The following is a 23,391-nucleotide window of genomic DNA, read 5'->3' as shown; positions in this document are numbered from 1 at the left end:
TAACTGTGTTTCCCATATACTTCAACTTATGTTACAGTAATTATATAATTGTTTAAAAAATACAGTACCTTGGGGCATCTGGGTGGCTCAGTTGGTTGGGCATCCGACGTCGTCTCTGGTCATGATCTCACAGTCCGTGAGTTCAAGCTCCACATCAGGCTCTGTGCTGACAGCTCAGAGCCTGGAGCCTGCTTCAGATTCTGTGTATCCCTCTCTCTTTGCCCCTCCCCTGCTCATGCTCTGTCTCCTCTGTCTCAAAAATAAATAAAAAAATTAAAAAATAAGTAAAAATACGGTAACTAAAAATCAGAGGAACTAAATGGAGGAAGTCCATAAGACAGCATTTCCCCAAGTATATTCTTTATTTTTTTCCCCAAAGATATTCTTTAGAACCCCATTTCTGTGAGAATTTTAGTGAATGTTGCAGAGTCACTTCAGTTTAAGAAATAATACTCTTGGGGGTGCCTGGGTGACTCAGTCGGTTGAGCATCTGACTTCGGCTCAGGTCATGATCTCACAGTTTGTGAGTCAAGCCCCATGTTGGGCTCTGTGCTGACAGCTCAGAGCCTGGAGCCTGCTTTGGATTCTGTCTGCCTCTCTCTCTGGCCCTCCCCTGTTTGTGCTCTGTCTCTCTCTCCCCAAAATAAAACAAATTAAAACATTAAAACAAAAATAAAACATTAAAAAATTTTAAAAAAGAAATTATATTCTTGGAGATTGACAAGTCACCCTGGCATACTGTCAGATGAGTTTAACTGTTCCTATACGAAGAATCTTGTTTAAATTTATTTCATTTAGCATTACCATTTCTGTGACTGTGGAACACTGTTACATGGAAGCTAGTCCATGAACAATAGTTTGGGAAACACCCCTACAAGGTTTATCAAATGGCCTCAGAATAAGTCACTTGTTCATATAGGTGAAGCTCAGTGAAAAATATTGTTCACTTTTACTCTTTCTTTTTTGCGCCCTTTGAAGAGAAGTTTTGTGTATTTACTCGAAGGGAGTGATGCTCATATGCATTCCACAATAGACTCTCTTTTCTGCATTCTAGGTGACTCAGGTAACTGCTCGAGTTTGGAGAACATGGACATAGATGAATCAGTTTTGTTTGGAACCCTGCCTGGGCCCAGCCCTGCCCTCCTGGACCGGAATCGATTATCCAGCGAGAGTAGCTGTCTGAGCTCCATGACGATGGACAGTGAAGATGGCTACCAGACGTGTGTGTCTGAGGACTCAAGCAAGGGAGCCTTCAGTCGACAGACGAGCACAGATGATGAGTGCTTTGTCCCCAGGGATGGGGACGATTTTCTGAAGAGGTCTTCTTCGAGGAGGAACCGAAGCATTAGTACTGCCAGTAGTGGGTCCATGTCCCCCTTGTGGGAGGGCAACTTCTCAAACATATTTGGGACCCTGCCCCGGAAAAGCAGAAGGGGAAGTGTCCGGAAACAACTCTTAAAATTCATCCCCGGCCTTCACCGTGCAGTGGAAGAGGAAGAGAGTCGCTTCTGATGGGCTGTCTTGCCCTTTTGTATTAGCTTATTTCGTAAATATCTCTAGACTTGTTTAGAACAACTCCACCCGGCCTGGTGGGAAACTGTGGAGGGATTGCAAAACTGAAACCCCATTTCATGGCAATAGTGACCTTTATTTAAATTTTTATGTCATGATTTTTGCTTCTTAAGTCGTTTTGTAGCCAGGAAAGCTCTGTTTATAACCAGAAGGTAGGGGAATTAAGTCATAAGTTAGATACTATAACAAATTAATGCACATTCCTGCTCATTTTAATGCTGCCTGTGAAGGCAAGGGTTATATTTATTTTCTGGATTATCTATGTGAAAAACTGAGAACTTTTCAGAGTCAAGTGTAAATAAAAGAGTGACGGAATATAATTATTTGGGATACCTTCCGTAGGTTCATTGGTAGGTCACGGAACCTTATGTTTGCTTAAGATCAGAAGCCTCCAGGGAGGCTTAATAATAGGCAATTTTGAACGTTTTCTGCTTAAATCTGTGAAGGATTATAAATAAAGATGATAGCTATGTTTCACAAACACAGCAACAATAAAGCAGGAAGCATATAAGTTAATATTAGGGTTTAGATCCATGAGATCCATGGAAACATGTTGTCTAATAGGGGTGCTGAGGAAGATTATGATACGGCCTTTTTTATAGTCAGCCTAACCAAAATAGGTGAGAATGTCACTTACGCGATTCAACTTTTGTTCTGCCTAAACTTTGATGGCAAGTCTAGAATTCTCAAGATCCTGCATACAACTTTGTAATCTTTGTTTTTGAGCAAATGTCTGAAATTTGAAAAATTAAAGCCAGGAAAAGGATTTTTCTCCTGTAGAGTTTTTTGCATTATTCCTCACTTTATATTATAGATTCCACAGTTACTGCCTTAGCATTTTTTTGCGTGTTGGTCATGTTAGTATCACATTACTTCTAGCCTTTCAATGACATTTTCATTCAGTATCCATTTGAAGTCCATGGTTACTCTGTTCTGGTGATACAGCTGCTCATGACCTATATTCTAGAGTAGACAGTGTAATAAATAGTCCTTACTGATTTAAAGCTGTGTGTGTGTGTGTGTGTGTGTGTGTGTGTTTGGGAGAAAGAGATGTTTGATAGGTGACTTTGAGTGGAACCACACTTAAATCAAAAGAATGAGTCATTTTGAGAAAAAAAAAAAGGAAGCGTGAGGAAGCCTGTACGGTAATAAATGAATGTTAAAAAATAAAATATAAAAAGATTTCTAATTGGAACCTGCTTTCCATTAATTATTTGAACTTAGAATTATCCAGTCGGCTCTGCTTGAGAATCATTCATATGAAAAGCAGTTTGTAGTGTTTCACAGGAACAGTTACAATCCTGTGTACCACTTACTGAATACCTAGCAGGTTAAAGATGCTTTCCATGTGATCCAACCCTGTTAGATAGGTGTTAGGCCTACAGAAAGGAGGAGGAATTCAGAGAAGTTCCCATGGCCAAGGGCGAGGCTTACATCGAAAGCCATTTCTTTCTGGCTCTGGCCTATCTTCAGTCTTTCGAGATATTGTTTACTCTTTTGCTGGTTCTGTGTGGTCATCACCACAGAACTTCCCCCCACCCCCACTCCTCAGAGAATACATAAAGCACACCCCTCAGAGACTCTGCATGGACAAAAATTGTCTTTGGTAAAAAAGAAAACAAACGCATTTAGAATAACTCTTTCTCTTGGCCTCCACAGGCTAGTTTTCAAATATGGGCACATTAATAGCTACGTGGTTAACAATACATTTATTTTCAGCAAGGGCTTGCAAACCAGTTGTGATTGCCTGACACTGTTTATTTCCCATCATAGATTAGAACGATCATCTGCAGTGTATTTTGTTAACCTTATTTTGCCAAATCCGGGGGAAAGAAATCATCATGTTTATTTGAGGAAAGATGACTTTAAATTCTTCTACAACGTGATCAGTGTTTCAAGAACTTCCACAGATCATCTGGGAAAGCAGGTTATAGGTTATTTGCTTTTCTTCTGGCTTTAAGTGTTAAATACATCTTCCTTACAGTAATCGTCAAATCTAAAAAAGTTCAGGGAAGGGACAGAGCAAATTTTACTATAGTCTGAGGTAAGAAGAATGAGAGTCAAGAGTTTGATATGTTCTGGAAAAAAAGAAAAGCACTTTTTAACCAAAGTACAGGAAGGAAGGGTATCTCATGTTTTGTGTGTTCACAAGTTGTAAGAAAACTAGCTGTTCAGTGGAAATGTGGGTAAATTTCTCACAGCAGAGCTTTTCAGACTTGTGACCTCAGTGGGGCTTTAGAAGACTTCATTTCTCTAATCTTTTGGAGCACAATGACTCACTTTGATGTAATTTTTGAGAAAATAATTGAAAAGCTAAGTGCTTTGTTTTTTGCTTATCCCAAAGTTGTCAAATATGCGATATTGGTGGATTTCACTAATTTATAACTGGTTGTGAAAATGCATTTTTTGTCGCATGGCATCGAGAAGCCAAATTTGAATGAAGCATATTGAAAATTATTCTGTCATGTGGCTAAAGGAACACCACCTTTGTGGTGTCAGAAACGTGGGTACTCTATTTTTTGAAATGAGCTTTTCTTCATCACTTTCTACTTTGTAGTGTTTTTATATCTTAGTTGCATGTACAAATAGTATTAAAAATCCTAGTTTGAACTGAAGAAATCAAACTTGGGTATAATTTGTGTGTACTGATCATACAGTATAAGTATTTATGGATGTATACAACTTAAGTACAGTAAATACTACATAACAACTATATCGAACCCTTCAGTTTACAAGGTTATTGGTACTTTGTATCTATTTCCTTACAGAATATGGGCAATAAAAAAGTTAATACCTTTCTGGAATAAAGAATGCTATTCTTCAGTGTCAGAAGTCTCTTCCCTCCCTTTCTCTCCCCCCTTCTCTCTATCTCTATCTCTTTACTTATTCACCTTACATGAAATGATTATTTTAAAAGCAGATTTTTAAGAGATCTGGGATGACCTCTTGATACCTAATTTTTTGACATTTTTATTTTTTTTTTGCAAAGAAATTTTTTTAACATCTATTTATTGTTGAGAGACAGAGACAGAGCATCAGCAGGGGAAGGGCAGAGAGAGAAGGAGACATAGACTCAGAAGCAGGCTCCAGGCTCTTAGCTGTCAGCACAGAGCCTGACATTGGGGCTCAAACCCACAAATCACGACATCATGACCTGAGCCAAAATTGGACCCTTAACTAACTGAGCCACCCAGGTTCCCCTGACATTTTTAAAAGGCATTACCTACTTAATTGAGGCTTTGCCCTTGTATTAGCTGTTTGATGTTTAACACATTACTACATACTTAGAGGTTTCAAACACATTTATTAGCTCAAAATTTGTGTGGGTCAGGTGTCTGGGCAAATATTAGCTGGGTTTGCTCATGGACTCATGAGGCTGCAATCAAGGTGTCATCTGGGATGACTTCTTACCTGGAGTTCTGACTGGGAAAAGAAACACTACTAAGCTCCCTCAGGTTGCTGTCAGAATCATTTCTTCGTGCCATAGATAGGATTCACGGAAGCTCGCTCACCAAAAGCCAGCAATGGAAAGAGAGACCGCAAGCAAGGCAGCCTTAAATAATGCAATGTAACCATACAGGTGACATCATCTTTGCCACATCGCAGGACATGCTGCACAAGTGACATCCGACCAACTGTGCCACATTATGTTAGACGTAAGTCATGGGATCCATCCAAGCTCAAAGAGCAGGGATGGCACAAGGCGTGAATATCAGGAGGTGGGGATCAAGGAGGTGCCTTAGGATTTGTTCACAACATCATTCAAGGAGTTCACAAACTTGATAATACAGTGAGTCTTTTCTAAACTTCTTTGAGTAAATATAAATGGAGAATGTTAACAATTTTTAATACAGAAGTAGTAAGATGAAAGAGTTCTGAAATTAAAGAACCTGGCCAAGATTGTATAACTAACCAAAAAAGCTGAAGAGGAAACTGAATTCAGGTCCATTACTGACCCCCCAACATTGTTGCTCAGGTGCATGAAATATTAGGAAACTTCAAAGAATATTAAAGTGTGAACTAGCTACTTCCTTTAAAATTCTTCTCAGGGAATTTGAGTGTATTTAAGTGAATTCAGTGATCGACACGATGAAATTTGTCACTTCTATGTGGGTACATCTTTATGAGCATAGGTCAGGAATGCCACAGAAAAACAAAATAAAATTCTCATAATCAAAACTACAAAGCACAAAAGGAAATGATTAACCATGAGCAAAAGTCAGGAGATGCCACAAATAGCAGAATCATCAGAATATGAGTAAATAAAGCAGTTTGAAAGAAAATAAGACTTATATTTCTTAGGAATAGAAGAGAAGTCCCTTATTAAAGAATATATGCAAATATCATAATGGTGAGAAACTGTCTATTTCCTCACTAAGTTCAAGTACAAACTCAGGATGTCCTGTCATCACTTTTATTCACCATTGTGCTAAAAGTTTTAGCTAGTGTACTAAGACAAGAAAGGAAACAAAAAGTATATACAAACTGAGAACAAGAAATTAAACTTTGCAGATGACATGATTATGTAGCAATTCAGGAAGAATCAACAACAACAAAAATCCTGGAAGTAATAAGTGAGTACAGAAAGTTCACAGAATACAAATTACTACACAAAAGCCAGTTGATTTCTTATATACAAGCACTGAACAACTGGGGTTTGAAATAAAAACAAAAACAAAAACATGACAGCAAAGCTTATAATAATACCCCAAAATGAAATACTTAAGTATAAACCTGAAAAAATATGTACTGTTACTATATGTGAAAAATTCGGTCTGAGAAAATCTAAATAAATGGAGAGTCTGTGTTCAAGGACTGGAAGACTTCATCGTGTTAAGATGTGACTTCTTCCTAACTTAATCTATACATCTAGTGAAATCCTCATCGAGATTTCAGTAAGCTATTTCATAGACCCTGACAAACTGATTGTAAAATTTCTATGGAGAGGCAAAAAACCTAGAGTAGCCAAAGTGAAGAAGAAGAAGAATGAAGAGAAGGAGGAGGAGGAGGGGAAAGTTGGAGGGATCACAATACTTAATTTCTTGACTTTCTGTAAGTCTACAATAATTAAGAAGCATGATATTGGCAAAAGAATAGCATGTAAATCAACACAACAGAAGAGAGTACCCAGAAATAGACCTGTAACAATATAGCCACTGATCTTTGACAAAGAAGTAAAGGCAGTTAAATGGAAAAAGGATGGTGCTTTCAACAAATGGCTCTGCAACAACTGGATATCCATATGCAAGCCCTTACACATTTCACAAAAGTAACTTAAAATGAATTATAGGCCTATATATAAAACTTAAAAGTCTAAAACTTCTGGAAGATAACATGGGTTTGGTCATGAATTTTTAGGTAAAACAAAAGGATGATTCATGAAACCAAACATCAATATACTGGACTTGATTAAAATTAAAAGCTTCTGCTTTGGGAAAGATACTGTTGACAGAATCAAAAGAAAAAGCATAGACTGAGAGAAAATATTTGCAAAAAAACATATTAGAAGGGGACTTATATGCAACATACAAAAAGAACTTTTAAAGTTCAAAACTAAGAATCCAACCTAATTAAACCATGTTCGAAACATCTAAACAGACGCATCTCCAAAGATAATACGTAGACGGTAAATAAATACATGAAAAGAATGCAGTATTATTTGTCATTTGGGATTTACAAATTCAAACAACAATGAAGTACTACTACATGGCTACAGGATAACTAAAATCTAAACAACTGGCCATGCCAATTGACATCAAGGATGTAGTGCTACAGAAAAGCTCTTGCATTGCTGGTAGGAATGCAAAATAGCACAGTCACTTTGGAAGACAGTTTGGCTTTTTTTTTCCCCATGAAGCTAAAGATAGCTTTACCATATGGTTCAGCAATTGTGCTCCTAGGTATTAACCCAACTGATTGAAAACTTATGTTCACACAAAACCCACACACAGATGTTTGTAACAGCTCTATTCGTAATCACTGAAACTTGGAAGCAACTTGAATGTCCTTTGATAGGTTAATGGATAAACTGTGGTATATCCATATAATGGAATATTATTCAGGTATAAAAAATGAGCTATCGAGACAGGAAAAGACCTGATAAATCCTAAATGCCTTTTGCTAAGTTAAAGAAGCTAATCTGAAAGGGCTATTATAAGATTCCATTTACGTGAAATTCTGGAAGAGACAAATAAATCAGTGGTTTCCAGAGGTCTGGGGTAGGATGGAGGGATGTGTATGTGGAGAAAGTTGAATAGATGGAGCCCTGGTGAGTTTTATAGATCTGTCTAAGTCTACTTGGTCTACTGAAACAACATACTGCTACAGAAACAAAATACTGCAGATGGAGAATCTTAGACAACAGAAATTTATTTTCTCACAGTTCTGGTGACTGACTGCTCGGGAGCAGAGCCTTGTGGGTAGAAATGGCCATTTGAGGACAAAGCAGCCATCTGCAAACCAGGAAGAGAGCTCTCCCCAGAAACCAAACCCTGTGGAACCTTAATGTTGGACTAGATCTGGACCCAGCATCCAGAACTGTGAGACAACTGTTGTTTAAGCCATCCAATCTGTGGAATTTTGTTATGTCAGCCCAAGCAGACCAAGACAAGTATGATAAAACTGTTCTGCATGATATTATGATTGTGGATACATGACACTATCTATTTGTCCAAACTCATAGAACTTTACAGCACAAAAAATAACTTAATGTATGAGAATTAACAAAAACACGTTTAAAACATTGGAGGATCCCAGGATTAAATGCAGAATGGGACAAGACACTCTGACTGTATTACTAATCTATGAAACACCTACTTAAGAAAAGATAAGGAAAAGGAGCCGACTTAAGTAACTTTGGGAATGATTAGTCTATAAAATTAAAGGCAAAAGCAACCATACATAAACATATCCCAGTTGAAAAAAAATTTTTTTTTCTGATAGGGGTGGCTGTAAACCATTCTGATACTGCTGTACATGTATATTAGAGTTGAACTATTAATAAATGACTGGTTGTTGATGAGAGCCTGGATTTTCTCTATTGGAGTGGGAGTTTACTGTAAGTAAGGGAAGAGACTAGGGTGGTCCATGTGGAAATGGGTTATAGATAGAGACATCAGTATGCACTCAGTATTAGCTTAATACTGATACAGATGGTTACACAGAGAAATATTTATAGTTATATTATATACATGGGTTAATATACTCACACATATTAATTTGCTCTGTCAGCAGAGAAGGTATAGAAGGAATGAGATACCCTAGAATCAATGAGCAGACCTAGCACTAAGATCTTGGTTTCTAAATCCATTTCCAGTAAAAGAAGCCAAGATTCCTTGCGGAAATGACTGATTCTAGAACTGGGGCAGGAAATGTACAAGAACCTGGAGTACTTTGTAGTGCCAGAATGTAAAGTATTTAATATAAAAACAAAACCTCATTGTAATGGAGATATCAAAGGGAGACAGAAGCTTCCAATGGCCAAATGTGGAGGTTTGAGCAACAAATTAATTAAGAGTATTAGACTGTAGCCAAAGATATAAAATAAATACCCATGGGTGGGCCCATACTGATATAAATGGATGACTGAATAAATAATGAATGGAGGGAAGAGACCAATCTCCTGTGCAGAAAAACTCCACATAACTTATGTAGACATTCCACTCTCAAAGAGGTGGAGTATAGCACCTCATTCCTTAAACGTGGTTAGTTCCTTCCAAAGAATACAGCATGGAAAGGGGAGAGAAAAGTATCTCTACAGCAGAGATACTTGACAACTACTTCAGTCAGGTGATCAAGATCAATATCAATAGTGACAGGTGACATTGATTACACGTAGGCTTGATATGATGTAGTGAGAAGGGCTACATCTCTGTAGTCTTCCTTCTCAAACCTTTAACCTGAGTCTAATAATGAGACGAACATTAGACAAATCCTAGTTAAGAGACATTTCATAGAATACTGACTGTAACCCCCGAACATGGTTAAGATCGTTAGAAACAACTAAAGTCTGAGAAGCTGTTCTAGCCAAGAGAAGCCAAGGTGGGTATGATGACTAAATGTAATGTGGTCTCCTGGATGGCATCCTGGAACAACAACAACAACAAAAAGACACTAAGTAAAAAGAAATTCTGAATAAAGTATGGACTCTAGTTACTAAAAATGCATCCATATTCATTCATTAACAGTAACAAATGTACCATACTAACATAAGATGTCAGTAATAGGGGAAACTGGGTGCTGGGTATATGGGAATTCTGAACTATCTCCAGAATTTTTCTGTAAAACCAAAACTGTTCAAGAAATAAAGTTTATTAAAAAGAAGTACATGGAAGTTGATTGAAAAGAATAAAAGGAAGGAATAGGAAGCACGGTGGAATTTTATTTTAATCAAGATTAACTGGGAAGATTTAAATAAATTTAAGCACATTTTTACTCTAAAAACATGGTCATTGAACTTAAACCTTCCAGATGGGAGGAGCAAAACCTCCCAACATAGATACGGAGAATTTGTGAACTAAAAGATGTAGGAAATTACGTTCACATAGAGAAAGAAAGACAAAAAGAGTGAAAATATTAGAAATAGGTTAAAGAGAGGGAGGAGAGAATGAAAATATTGAGGATACACCTAATGAAATAGAGGAAATGAGAGGGTTGCTGTTTTGAAAAGCTGATGAAAGGGAATTTAACAGAATCCAAGAAAAAACCCATGAATTACAAGAGTCAAAAAAGACTACATTTTGAACAGGCAAATAACATTCACCCACACTCACACATTATAGTGGAATCATGGAACACTTAGATCAGTAAGAAAATCTTAAAAGCAACCAGAGAAAGGACCGATTACAAGGAACAATACTGATGATGACAGAATCAAGTTTCTAAATCTACAACGGTGAGGACACCTACTACTAACTAAATTCTCCATGATAAAGAGTGTAACTTTGTGATATCTTTCGTGAGACTGTCTACTAGACTTTCCAAGGTGCATAGCTTAAGTCACCTTTGGTGGCATGTACAATTTTCCTTCTTATAATTTTGTAGCTACCAGATGAACAAAATATTTTTTAAAGGGACAAGAATTTTGATTCACAAAAGAATGCTTATGTTCAGTTTTCATTTGTTTCTTCAATCACTCAACAAGTCAATGAACAATTGACCAGTTTTAATTAGGGGGGACTGTGTTAGAAACTGAAAACAGATAAAACTTTCTTATTTCAATACTTACAGTTGTGTCAGAAGACACATATTATATTATGATAAATTCTAAGGCAAAGAAGATATATAATATATTTTAGGAGCCTATACAAGGGCCACCTAACTCAATTTGGAGTCAGAAACATGATTATTTTTGTACATAAACCCTTTAGGGAAGGAGTGCAAAGAACTTCACTTCATTTATGACATTAACACAGATATATGAGGGGCGCCTGGGTGGCTCAGTCGGTTAGGCATCTGACCCTTGATTTCAGCTCAGGTCATGATCTCACAGTCTTGAGATTGAGCTCTTGAGATCCGTGCCCAGTGCAGAGCCTGCTTAGGATTCTCTCTCTTCCTCTCCCTCTGCCCCTTCTCTGCTCTTGTACATGCACTCTCTCTCTCTTTCTCAAAAAAAAAAAAAGTTGTTTGTCATCAATCAATCAATCAGATATATGATAAGGGAAATTATAAAACTGTTGTTCTAAGCAAATCACCTGGATTTGCAGTAAGCTTTTCTTTTCTTTACGACAGTGTCAATTTTGTGATTATAACCTGAGAGCATTCAGGTAAGATTACAAATTATTACTGATGTCCATGCTCAAAATGGTAAGCACACAAGATATCGCCTAGTACCCCTTCCCTTCTCAGTGGATGTTTGAAGACAGTGTCTTCCATTCTTGCCCCAATTGTTTATTATCCGAATCTGCAAATGCTAATGAACCCGTAATGCCAGAAAGGAAATGAGAAGTACATAATGACACTGTTTGGAGGGTGAAATTTTGTAATTGCTTTCTCCCCAAATGTCCAGAAATTGAGTTAATGTGTCAATATATCTTTAAACCTCATCACCACCACAACTAAATAGTGGACAATGATAAACTGATTGACTAGGCAATGCAGTTTAATATTATAAAATTATATAATTGTACTTAATTATAGTATCGTTCAAATCTTGACCATAAGTGATGTACAGGCAAATTTTTTAAAGTGTTTTTTAAAAATACATAGGTGAAACATAGAAGACAGTAATGGGTATGCGACTGATCCTAATTAGACAGAATTGCCATTTCCTCACCACAGTGTGTGACTCTTTTATTTTAGTTTTAAAACTACAGACAGAGCCACCGATTAAAAACAGGATGTGGGTGAGTAGTCGTGCCTAAGACTTGCTGGACTAGACATGAGCTAAGATAGTGGTTCTAAAACAGCAGTCTTCAGACAAGTGCTGGCTTGTTGCATAAGAACCACCTGGGAAACTTGTAAAATGCAGGCATCAGATCCCAGAAAGTCTGTCAAATCGGCCTGGGTGGGGTCCAGGAATCTTCCTTTTAAGCAAGCTCCCCGACAGATTCTTACACAAATAGTCAAGGAACCATAGAAACACTGTTCTATGCTCATGATTTCTCTGCCGGCTCTCTTATTGGTAAAGGGTTGGACTCTGAGTGATAAGAGAAAAAGGATAAGAAAGTTATGAAAACTATCGAAAATTACATGTCTTAATTTATTATATACTTTTAAATGTTTATTTATTTTTGAGAGAGAGAGAGAGAGAGAGAGAGAGAGAGAGAGACCGAGTGCAGGTGGGGGAAGGACAGAGAGAGAGGGAGACACGGAATCTGAAACAGGCTCCAGGCTCTGAGCGGTCAGCACTCATGAACTCATGAGTCGAACTCAGCGGCGAACTCATGAACCGTGAAATCATGACCTGAGCTGAAATCAAGAGTCTGACCCTCAACCAACTGAGCCACCCAGGTGCCCTTCCCTCATTTTCAACAAGGAATGATTTTGACTCTTACTTGACTGAAATGGAAGCCATCTGAAAAGAATATCCTCAATTCTTTTACCCCCAGTGGTGTCTGTGTCACTTTCCCTCTGGCCCTGTTTCTGAGAAAAGGTACTGACTGATGTGAATCTGTTTTTCCCATGTCCCACATCTTTCGTACTTAGCCACAGATTTCTTCCATCAGGCCTATAAATGTTTGCCATCTTTCTTTACTCTGAATTTAATACTTAAGTCTGCTTTACCAACATGAAAAGTAAAAAGAAGGTCATATGTCTTCAATATTGAAATAAATTTTGTGATCCTCGGATTTGCTCAACTTAGCATGAGCAAACTATCATTCATGGATCCTATTCTATCTTCCTTTCCAAATTCCCTGAGAACCTTGGGACTTTACTTGGTTGTGCTTCCAAACTTCCTGAAAAGACAAATGGAGACTGTGAGAAGTTACTCGGCAGCCCAGGTTCACTTACTGTGCTTTCTGTTTGTGTCACAAAATGTCATCAATGAAATCCTGCTCTCCAGAGTGTAGGGCACTGATTGGTATTTTTCCTGGTCCCAAGGCTTCAGTATCTTGGGATTTTTTTGGAAAGAGGACAGTCTAGATCATCTGGTATTTAATTCAGCCAAGAGCACGTGAGCTCTCAAGATGGCAGTTCTTTCAATTTCTCATGCTTAGTCTTTTGTCTTCAGGACCCCTTTCATGATGGGATGGCTGAATTGGAAGGAGTTATTCTAATTTTCACATGGGAGCAACCCCTCTTTGCATGCCTAGCAGGGTTCTAGTACTGAGCAAAGACCATCTGTTGAGACTACTCCTTCCCTTGTGGTCAATCTCCTTTGTGTCCTTTCCCTGTGAGTGGATCTCATTAAGGACAATCTCAATGCAGTGGAGGTCTTAAATGGCTAAGTTTAGAGTCTAAAAAGAGGGATCAGTGTTTTCTTGTCTCACCTACAATAGTGCCCAACTTTGCATGCCAGGGGCAGCTGCAGTTAGCTGATGAAAGGTCCTGTTATTTCTGTAAGACAGTAGATTATATTTACCTAATTAAGGATCCACTCTAGAAACTTCCTATTCATAACAAAATCATACTCCAAGATAACTTGTCTCCACTCCTAGACTTAGGGGATCCAGTCATAATTTTACATGTTTTAAATATGTGTGTATATTAAACCTGGTTTTTCTCAACCTCTTTGTAACACTTGCTCTCTGCAGTCAGACTCTCTCCTTTATGAAATACTCTCGTCCTGCCTTCTTGATTATTCCTTTTCTAATTCCTCTTTCACTGACCTAAATGGAGCCATTCCTTGAGTTACATACTCTGCTCTCTGCTTTTCCCTCTCTACCCTTTTCCCTGGGGTTTTCATCCCGTGTCACAACTTGAAATATTACTTGTGTTCCTCAGCCATTTTCTCAAGCCAGAATTCCTTGCTTCTAATATACCTGACCCCCACTCTCCCTGTCTCTCCTAGATATCCTGTATTTCGATTTTATCAAATGGACAGACCTTCCAGCTTCTATAACTACAAAGATTAGGGAGAGTACACACATGAGTGAGTGGTATAGGCAAGATAAAGACAAATCAGCCTCAGTGTCAGGACAGCAGAAAGAGATGGGGACTGTAGAGCTTCTGGCTAGAAGGGCAGCTGCTACTCGGCTCCCGTGAATTGTTTTTCAGGTTTTCTGTTTTTAACTGTCTTGTCCATGGTCATGGTCTCCCCGTTTCTAAACATCGACAACTAAATTTTGAACTTGAGAAAACACAGTGCAAGCCAAAGAAAATATATCTGGCAGCCATATTTAGCCTCCTGGAAACCAGTTTGCAATTTCGGACCTAAATCTAGACTGTGGAAGAAACTCCCTGCACAATCCACACTCCTACCCCCACTCTCTGCCTACTCCCTCTCATCCTACTCGATTGCTAGGTTAATCTCCCCCACCCCTTTTTTTTCTTTTTAAGAGAGAGAGAGATGAGAGAGAGCCAGTGTAAGTGGGGAAGGGGCAGAGAGAGGAAGAGAGAATCCTATGCAGGCTGCAGGCTCCATGCTCAGTGCAGAGCCTAACTCGAGACTCAACCCCAGGACCCTGGGATCATGATCTGAGCTGATGTAAGGAGGTGGACCGTTCAACAGACTGAGCCACCCAGGCGCCCCCTTAGCAGAGCTCTCAATGCTTTCTTCAACACAGTCCCGATTTTCCCGTTCAGCTGTATTTCCCCAGCTTCTCTACATGCATCTCATGCCTCTGGACTGCAGTAGAGGCTTTCTTAACAGACTTCTCTGCATAACTGCCTCATCAGACCAACACAAGATCTCCACTCCCGGGTTAATTCACATTCGGTGTGTTCATCTAACTTTTGTTGAGGTTATGCTCTTCAGGGTTTGGTTGTTTGTAATTCCCAAGTGTACTTACTATTTAAAAATGTTGCTGAGGGGCAGGCACCTGGGTGGCTCAGTCAGTTGAGCATTTGACTCATGGTTTTGGCTTAGGTCATGATCTCACCGTTTGTGACATGGAATCCCCAGTCTGGCTCTGCACTGACAACACCGAACCTGCTTAGGATTCTCTCTCTCTCCCTCTCTCTCGGCCCCTCCCCTGTTCGTGCTGTCTCTGTCTCTCTCAAAACAAATAAACTTAATTTAAAAAAAAAATTGTTACTGAAATTGGGCAGGACAGTATAAAACATTGGAAGAAAATAATAAAAGCCTCAAATTCTGCAATTGGTTTGCTTCACAAGGGTCTATGAATTCACCTCACACTTTAAAGAAATTGGGGCTGGATATTCTAGATAAATGCTTTATAAGAGAATGATGCCTTTGGAATTCCAATCAGGGAGTCCATACTCAAAGAAGGGTACTTGGTTTTAGGTTACAATGTTGGTGAATGAATATACACTCGTATCTTTTAGATGAAATCTTCCGGTTTTTATGATCACCTGCTTTAACAAAATTTGTGGATTGATCGAGTGCATGCCAAATTATCTTGGGTTGAATTTGGGATTTTGCACCGCCATTTCACTCCCAAGCTTTCTCAACATTATTGTTTTATTGATGCCGTTCCTTTGATCTACATACAGCTCCCCCCCTCCGTTTCTAATTTTCTCAAATTCAATAAATTGTGTGTAAATGGCTCAGATGCCACCCTCCCCGTCACACCACAGATGTGTGAATACACATATGCATTCACATCCACACACGCACCCACAATTTCCCCCTTGATATCTCCTCCTTGATGTGAGCTGTCCATCCTTTACCTTTCCTTGGTCTTTGCGCTTCACTTTCTTAATAGCACTGATTGTATTTTTTTTATATTGTATATAACAGTATGGAATATATCGTCATACATGTTCTTACCTTATGCCGCTAAAAATGCTACCTTCTTTGACGGCGGATTTGCTTACTTATTCATTTCTGTGTGTCCCATAGTACCTAGCATTGTCCACGCACGTGCGAAGTTTTGAAGCTGGCTTTGATTCTTGTCCCTCAAAACTCTTCTCTCTCTGACTTGGCACCAAATAATGCTAATGGGCAGGCTCATCGGGGCCTCAAATGGGTGCTCAAACCTATTGGTAATCAGAGGGTTTGGGATCGATCGTATTTAAATACTCAAGAGACTTAGAATCTGTCTCAGAAATTGTAGGCCAGTTGTAACAAACGAGCGTCTCCCCTTTCTCTGTCATTGGAGGTGACAGATGAATCAGCCCCTGGTAAAAAGATACAGTGAGATTAGAAATGGTATGTTGCCAGACCACTGTCGAGTTGATGTTCATTGCTTTTAACAAAATCCTTGGATTTTAATGTGTAACCGATCATGTTTGCAGTATCTCTGCTGATTTTACAATTTGAAGAATTACACACACACACACACACACACACACACACACAAATCCGCATGCTTTCCCTTTGTGTCATTTATTTGGAGGGTTTTGATTGTTGCTCCTTTAGGGGGGAAATTTAATAAACAAAAGGATCCACAAGATACTTATTGACCCTCTTGTCTTACAAACAACAATAAAAAGCTAAATGTTGTGTATGCATCACTAAGCATGGGACACACAAAATTTGGCAGTCATTTTAGAAAGCAAGAGAGACATGTGTGCCCTTTGGGCTCATTTTGGAAACAAAAAAATTTTTTTTAAATGTCAGGTTTCTAAGAGCAAAATCCTCTGTGAGGTGCCAGAGGAGAGAACATGTTTAACACGAGTTAAGCATGGATTAGGAGACTATCCTCAAACGAGAACGTTCATGGGCATCGTTGCTTGGCAATGACAAAATAATTTTTATGCTTTTTGTTTTTTTAGAGAGAGAGAGAGAGCACAAGTGGAGAAGGGTGGGGGGGGAGAGATAGAGACAGAGAGAGAGAGAGAGACAGAGAGAGAGAAAGTCTTAAGCAGGCTCCACACTCCGCACAGAGCTGGTCCTGGGGCTTGATCCCACAACCCTGGGATCATGACCTGAGCCAAAATCAAGAGTCAGACAACTCAGCCGACTGAGCCACCAAGGCATCTCAAGGCTTTTATTAAATCAAATAAAAAATGCTTCCAGTTAATGCCTACTCATGTCCTCAGAGGTATTGTTAATATTTTAGTGAGTTTTCTTACAGACCTTTGGGCATGTCTATATGAAATTGTATGTAAAAAATATAATTTATGTATGAAATTGTAGTTTTTAATATCTAAAAACCGTAAACATCTAATACATTTACCTAAACTGAATTTTACCACATATAATGTTCCACAACTTTATTTTTAAACTTCATCAGATGCATATGTTCTGAACCTTTGATATATGAAAACACCTCTTCTTTGCTTTCTTAAGTGAATGCTCTACTGGTGGGGATTGTGCTTTAGGATGACAGCCCTTTCTCAAGACGGTAATAAATATTTTCTCTCTTTTGCGTTCTCGTTTTGCATGTAAACAATCCAAAGCCAGTTTGTTTCCCTTATAAAGTATATTTTAAAATACGTACTCTTGGAATTCTTGGGTACTTATTCTTGGAAAACATTCTCAGATACATTTTGCCTATCAGACTAAGGAGCATCAGTGGTGTCTGTGTGCATTACACGTGTTTAGATTGACCATTCGATCTGAACAATTCACCTCCTTTTTCACCCAATGATGGCTTACCCTTATTTTGTTTCTGTGATTATTGCTTCTGCTCTATCTCTACCTTCTCTTTTTCTTGAATTCCCACTTTTTATAGCTTAACAATCTGCGTATTCTGTTCTCCAAATCTTTTCTCCCCCCCCCCCCTGGGTTGCCATCATTTTTCTTCATTTTTTGCTTGATTTATGATGGTCTTCCTTCATAAATCATGGTCTACTTTTCTTTTTGGTACATCGACTTATTTTTGTAAAACTCAGAATCAAGTTCTTAATATCTAGAACGTTTTAGCATTGAATTATATCACCTTGAAATTACCAATTATGTTTCTAAATATTCTCTTCTAATTAGTATACTCACTCTATCCTAGTAAGAGTCCCTTGTTCACTGTGATGGCCCCTTCACATGCTAATGATTCCTGGTTTTCTTATTCCTCGTCTATGTTGCAGGTACTCAATCACCCCCTGCCACCCCATTCTTCCTATCCCATCTGAGGTTGAGGATTATCCCAAATTTTTGGTATTGGCCAGAAGTCTTCTCTGAATCACCTTCATTTTCCTTATTGTAGCTCTGGGACCTACCAATCAGTCTAAGGATTGAATCAAGGAGTGTTTCCTCTTTTTTCTCTTCTCCTGGTGAGTTTCTGAAAGATAGGCATGATCTATTCCTTGGAAACTTCGTATTATTCAACTGTAAAGTTATCTGGGCCTGCTATTTACTTCTCAAGAAGATCTGTACATTTTTACTTGACTTTATACACTAATTATAGGATTATTCAAAAATTCTGTTTCAGGCTGCCTGGGTGGCTCAGTCAGTTAAGGGTCCGACTTCAGCTCAGGTCATGATCTCATGGTTTGTGAGTCAAGCCCTGTGTCAGGCTCTGTGTTAACAGCTCAGAGCCTGGAGCCTGCTTCGGATTCTGTGTCTCCCCCTCTCTCTGTCACTCCCCCATTCATACTGTTTCTAGCTCTCATAAATATATAAAAACTTTTAAAAAATTAAAAAAATAGTTCTGTTTCTTCTTGAGCGATTTTTAATAACTTACATACTTCTAAGACTGCTCATGTCATGTAAGTTTTGAAAGCTTTTAGTATAATATTCTGCATGGTATCATTTGATTTTCTTTTTAATCTTCATTAACTATTTAGTTATGCTATCTTTAAAAATCCTAACATTTGTTTGTCTCTTCTCACTTTCCCCTTTCAGTTTTGGCTGAGGCTTGTCTATTTCAGCAGTCTTTAAAGTATACATGTTATCTTTGTTGTACTTACTATATTTTGTCTTTTACTGATTTTTGCTTTCAAAATTTTCTCCCCTCTACTACTTTCTTCAAATTTAGTCTACTGTTACGTATCTAATTTTTTAGAATGGATTTGCGCTTTTTAAAGTAATTATTTAAGGCTATACATCTCTTTCTAATTACTAGTTTGGATGGATCCCATGGGTTTTGACAAACATTGGATGTGTATTTTTTTATTGTTTTGTTCTAAATATCTTAAATTTGCATTATGAATACTTATTTTGCAAATGAGCTATATAGAACTGTGGCTTTTTTTTTTAGAATTGTATTTTATATTTCTAAAAGTATGGGATACTTTATTTAACTTTTGTGTTGTTTTTTAAAAAAAAAATTAATCTTTATTTATTCTTGAGAGAGAGACAGGGTGTGAGCAGGGGAGGAGCATAGACAGAGGGAGACACAGAATCTGAAGCAGGCTCCAGGCTCTGAGCTGTCAGCACAGAGCATGATGTGGGGCTCGAACTCACGAACCTTGAGATTGTGACCTGAGCCAAAGTCAGACTCTCAACCGACTGAGCCACTGAGGCACCCCGACTTTTGTGTTATTGAATCCCTTAATTACACTGCAGGTAATATAGTTTGTATAATAATTATTGTTTACGATTAGCTGGGATTTGCTTTTAGCTTGTTACATGGTCGCTTTCCATATTTTGGAGTTATTTTATGGGTGTATAAGTGTCTAGAATTATATTTTTCTGATTACTGGAAACTTCTTTTTGTTTAATGTTTATTTATTTTTGACAGAGAGAGAGAGAGAGAGAGAGAGTGAGAGAGAGAGAGAGAGAGAGAAAGAGAGAGGCATAGAGCAAGGGGGACACAGAATCCAAAGCAGGCTCCAGGCTCTAAGCTGTCAGCACAGAGCCCTACACAGACGGGGCTTGAACCCCTGAACCGTGAGATCACTATCTGAGCCGAAGTCGGATGCCCAACTGACTGAGCCACCCAGGTGCCCCTGGAAACTTCTATCACTATGTAGAGATGTCTTTGTCTCTAATACTTTTTGGACTAAAGTCCATATTTTTAATATAAAATAGATATTATGGAGTTTTTTGTTGCAATTCTTGATTTGGCATATCATTTTCCATGTTCTTAACACATTTGGATCTTTATTTTGTAAATGTGTCTCTTGTAAACATAACATAGCCTGATTTTTAAAAGTTCATCCTTAAAAAAAATCTATCTTTTATTTGGAACATTTAGTTTTATTTTATTTGTTTTGGTTATTTACTTTATTAGTATGTGTTCTAGTATCTTATATTATGCTATTGACTTGTTTTTTCTATGCTCTTAAAAATTCTCCTTTCAAAAACATAGATACATAAAAATAAATAAAAAATAAAAATTCTCCTTTTTAAATGAATGTATTTTGCTTTTGCTTTTCATCCCATTAGGTTGGATTTGAAGGCATACCTTTCCAGTTTGTTCTTTCAATGGGCATGCTTGAACTTGTACCATGTGCACTTAATAATCTAGCAAGGTCTGAAGTTAGTAGACACAGTTAACCTCTTCTTTTGAAGAAACCAAAGATACTACCCATTAACTGTGATCACCCTTCTCTTGAATTGTATGCTATTGTTTTCCAGTATTTCAATTCTTTCTTCCAACTATACAAATATGATAATAATGATTATTTTGTAAATATTTATTACTCTCATCCTTATTAATTTCTTACCATTCCTTCTTGTATCTCAGATAGTGCTTCTGACATCATTTTCTTTCTTCCCAATATTGATCTTTTCAGTGAGAGTCTAATGGTGAACTTACATTTCTTAATGTAAGAAAATCTTTATTTCACATTTTTTGAAATAAAGATTTGCCGGATTCGTGATTATAGGCACATAGCAGTTTCTCTCAAAACATTGAAGATTTTATTTTACAATTTTCCTTATTCAATTTTTGCTCTTGAGAAATCTGCTCTTAATTTATTATCTTTGCTAGTTTTTTTTAGTGAATAATTATAATGTCCTCTTTTTATCTTTGATAATATACCTTTTCACTACAATATGTCTAGGTGTTAATTTCTTTTGTTTACCCTGAATGGCATATTATATTTTGATTTCATTGCCTAAGGCTGCTTATCTTGCAAGTCAGGGAATTTTTCAGCTGTATCTATTGAATATCACCTCTCCTTCATTCTTTCTATTCTGCCCCTCCACATTTTGAATTTGATGTGTGCTAGAAAATCCTATTCTATACGTCTGTGTTTTCATGTAGATTTTGCATATTTCATGTCCTAGTTTCACTTTGTTTTCATCTTGATTTCTTCATAATTACTTAATTCTTGATAATTTCTTCACACGGTCCTTTCATCTCTGCTTAATCTCCTATTTAATCCATCCACTAAATGTTTAATTTCAATGCTTCCATTCTCTAAATATCCTACCTGGTTCTTTTTCAAATTTTCATGATTACTTTTTTGTCCTTGTGCATTGAAAGAAAAGTCAATCTTTTATTTTTAAAAATACTTAGTACATAGCTGTTTTATATTCTGTATCTGATAGCTCCAATATCTGAAGACTTTAATAATATTATGTGTTACTTCTGGTGACTCTTACATAGGGTCACATGTTTTTATGGTGTATTTTGTTTGTTTGTTTGTTTTGTTTTGTTTGTTTCTTGAGAGAGAGAGCGTGTGCATGTGCACACCTGAGAGGGGAGGGGCTGAGAGAGAGAGGGAGAGAGAGAGAGAGAGAGAGAGAGAAAGAGAGACTCCCAAGCAGGCTCCATGCTGTCAGCACAGAGCCCCATGAGGAGCTCGAACTCACAAACCATGAAAGCATGACCAGTGCCAAAATTAAGAGATGGTTACTTAGCCAATTGAGCCACCCAGGCGCCCCTTATGGTGTATCCTTGATCACTGTATCTCTTCACCAAATCCCTTTTGAGAATTCATAACCCCTTGATTATGAATATGCTTATAATCCCTTTAAGCATAGAGCAGGATAGTTTAATGGTTTTCTATTTCTTAGTGTATTATCTTATTTTCTTCTCCTTTTGTTCATTTACAAAGGTTTTTGTAGCTTCTGGTTGAGGGTCTCATGTTGGACTCTTTATGTTTGTTACTATTCTTGAATGAAGAAATTAATGTTACCAGCCCTTAGATTAAGAACAGTGTGGAACACACTAATGGCTTGAGTCAGGGCCATGGACAGCTTCAGATTGGGAATGGTGCCTCACTAGTCCTCATCAACTCAAAATTGTTTATTGACCTTGTTGCATGGTTCTTTTGGGGGTGAGCAGGTGAACTAGTCTGAGGTCATCTTGGGTTTCAACAGAACCTCTTGGCTTATTGTGGTTTTAGAAGTGATCACTCTGGATTTATTTCTGCTCAGTTGCATTCATCTTTAACTACAAATCTGGTCTTTGTTCTCTTTATTCTTCTTCTTCTCATGTTACCTCCAGATGGATTTTTTGAGGTCAAAACTTTTTGAGCCTCGGTATCAATTACTTCTATGCTATTTGCATAGTGTTGATGTTGACTCTCTTAGGGCCATTCCCCAAGTCTTTTGTGGACTGCCATGCCTTTATTCCTTCTTATTTTATTTAAAATATCATTGGAAACATCTTTAGCAATTCTCTGGCTTACTTTAAATATGTATGTTTATAGCTTTTGCCTTCATTTTGGTCAACATTGTACAGAAATTGGTAGATTTTGTGAATATGGTCCCATGATTTTTTGTTTCCATGTTTGTTTGTTTTATAACTCTTTTCTGAACTTGTAATGCTCTTCCCCATTTAAAAAGTTTTTGACACTTTTCATAGATGCCAAGGAAAAATATAGAATAAATATTTATATTTATTCTATAAATCTAATCTAATATTTTAATCTAATATTTTCCTGAAATTCCAAATCAAACAATTTTAGAAGGATAGGGCTATATGTAAAGCCTGTTTCTTTTTTAATGTAAGCCTTCGGGATAGTCCTTTGATGTGGTGTAAAATGAGATGCCATCTAAGGTGGCCAACCTGAATGGCAAAGTTAGAGAAAAAGTGCATACGCTATTAACTTCTTAGAAAACACTTTTAGGAGGGTCTCTTTCCCATGTTACTTTGATCATAAAGAAATGGCACCTTGCATTCCTGTTTCCATACACCAGAGTCTTATAAATATTTTGGATCACAAAACAGTATAGGGGCTTTCACTTATAGCTTCCTTTCTCCATAGAAATTGGACACTAGTTCACATGGACAGTGGGATTGGAACCAAAGGACAAATCCAAGTAGGATTAACCACCAACAACTGTAGCATTTTAACAGTGTGTGATCAGATTGAGTTCTTTCCAGAAAGGTTCACTCTCGTTACTGTAACTTGGTTCTACATGGACCTCAAGAAACACACAAAGATATTTATATAGAGTTTAGCATTTCTACTCAAAGAACATTGTTGGGTAGAATTAAAATTTCTGTTAGCATTTATCTAATGCTTACTATATGCTCT

General features: G+C 37.6%; 1 protein-coding gene across 1 annotated transcript in view; it reads left to right on the top strand.

The window, feature by feature from the left end:
* The window catches only part of LOC102956535 (cytohesin 1 interacting protein), a 32,609-nt gene extending 28,730 nt beyond the window's left edge, over positions 1-3,879 (top strand). Inside the window, exon 8 of the mRNA XM_007078484.3 lies at positions 1,055-3,879. Within this exon, the coding sequence (XP_007078546.1) occupies positions 1,055-1,512 (458 nt within the window). The 3' untranslated portion in view covers positions 1,513-3,879. The remainder of the gene's footprint in view (positions 1-1,054) is intronic.
* Positions 3,880-23,391: the final 19,512 nt, after the last annotated feature.

The sequence above is a fragment of the Panthera tigris genome, chromosome C1 (genome assembly GCF_018350195.1).
Source record: "Panthera tigris isolate Pti1 chromosome C1, P.tigris_Pti1_mat1.1, whole genome shotgun sequence".
Taxonomy (NCBI): domain Eukaryota; kingdom Metazoa; phylum Chordata; class Mammalia; order Carnivora; family Felidae; genus Panthera; species Panthera tigris.
The sequence above is the reverse complement of the archived record's forward strand: the minus strand, read 5'-3'. Positions and strand labels throughout refer to the sequence as shown.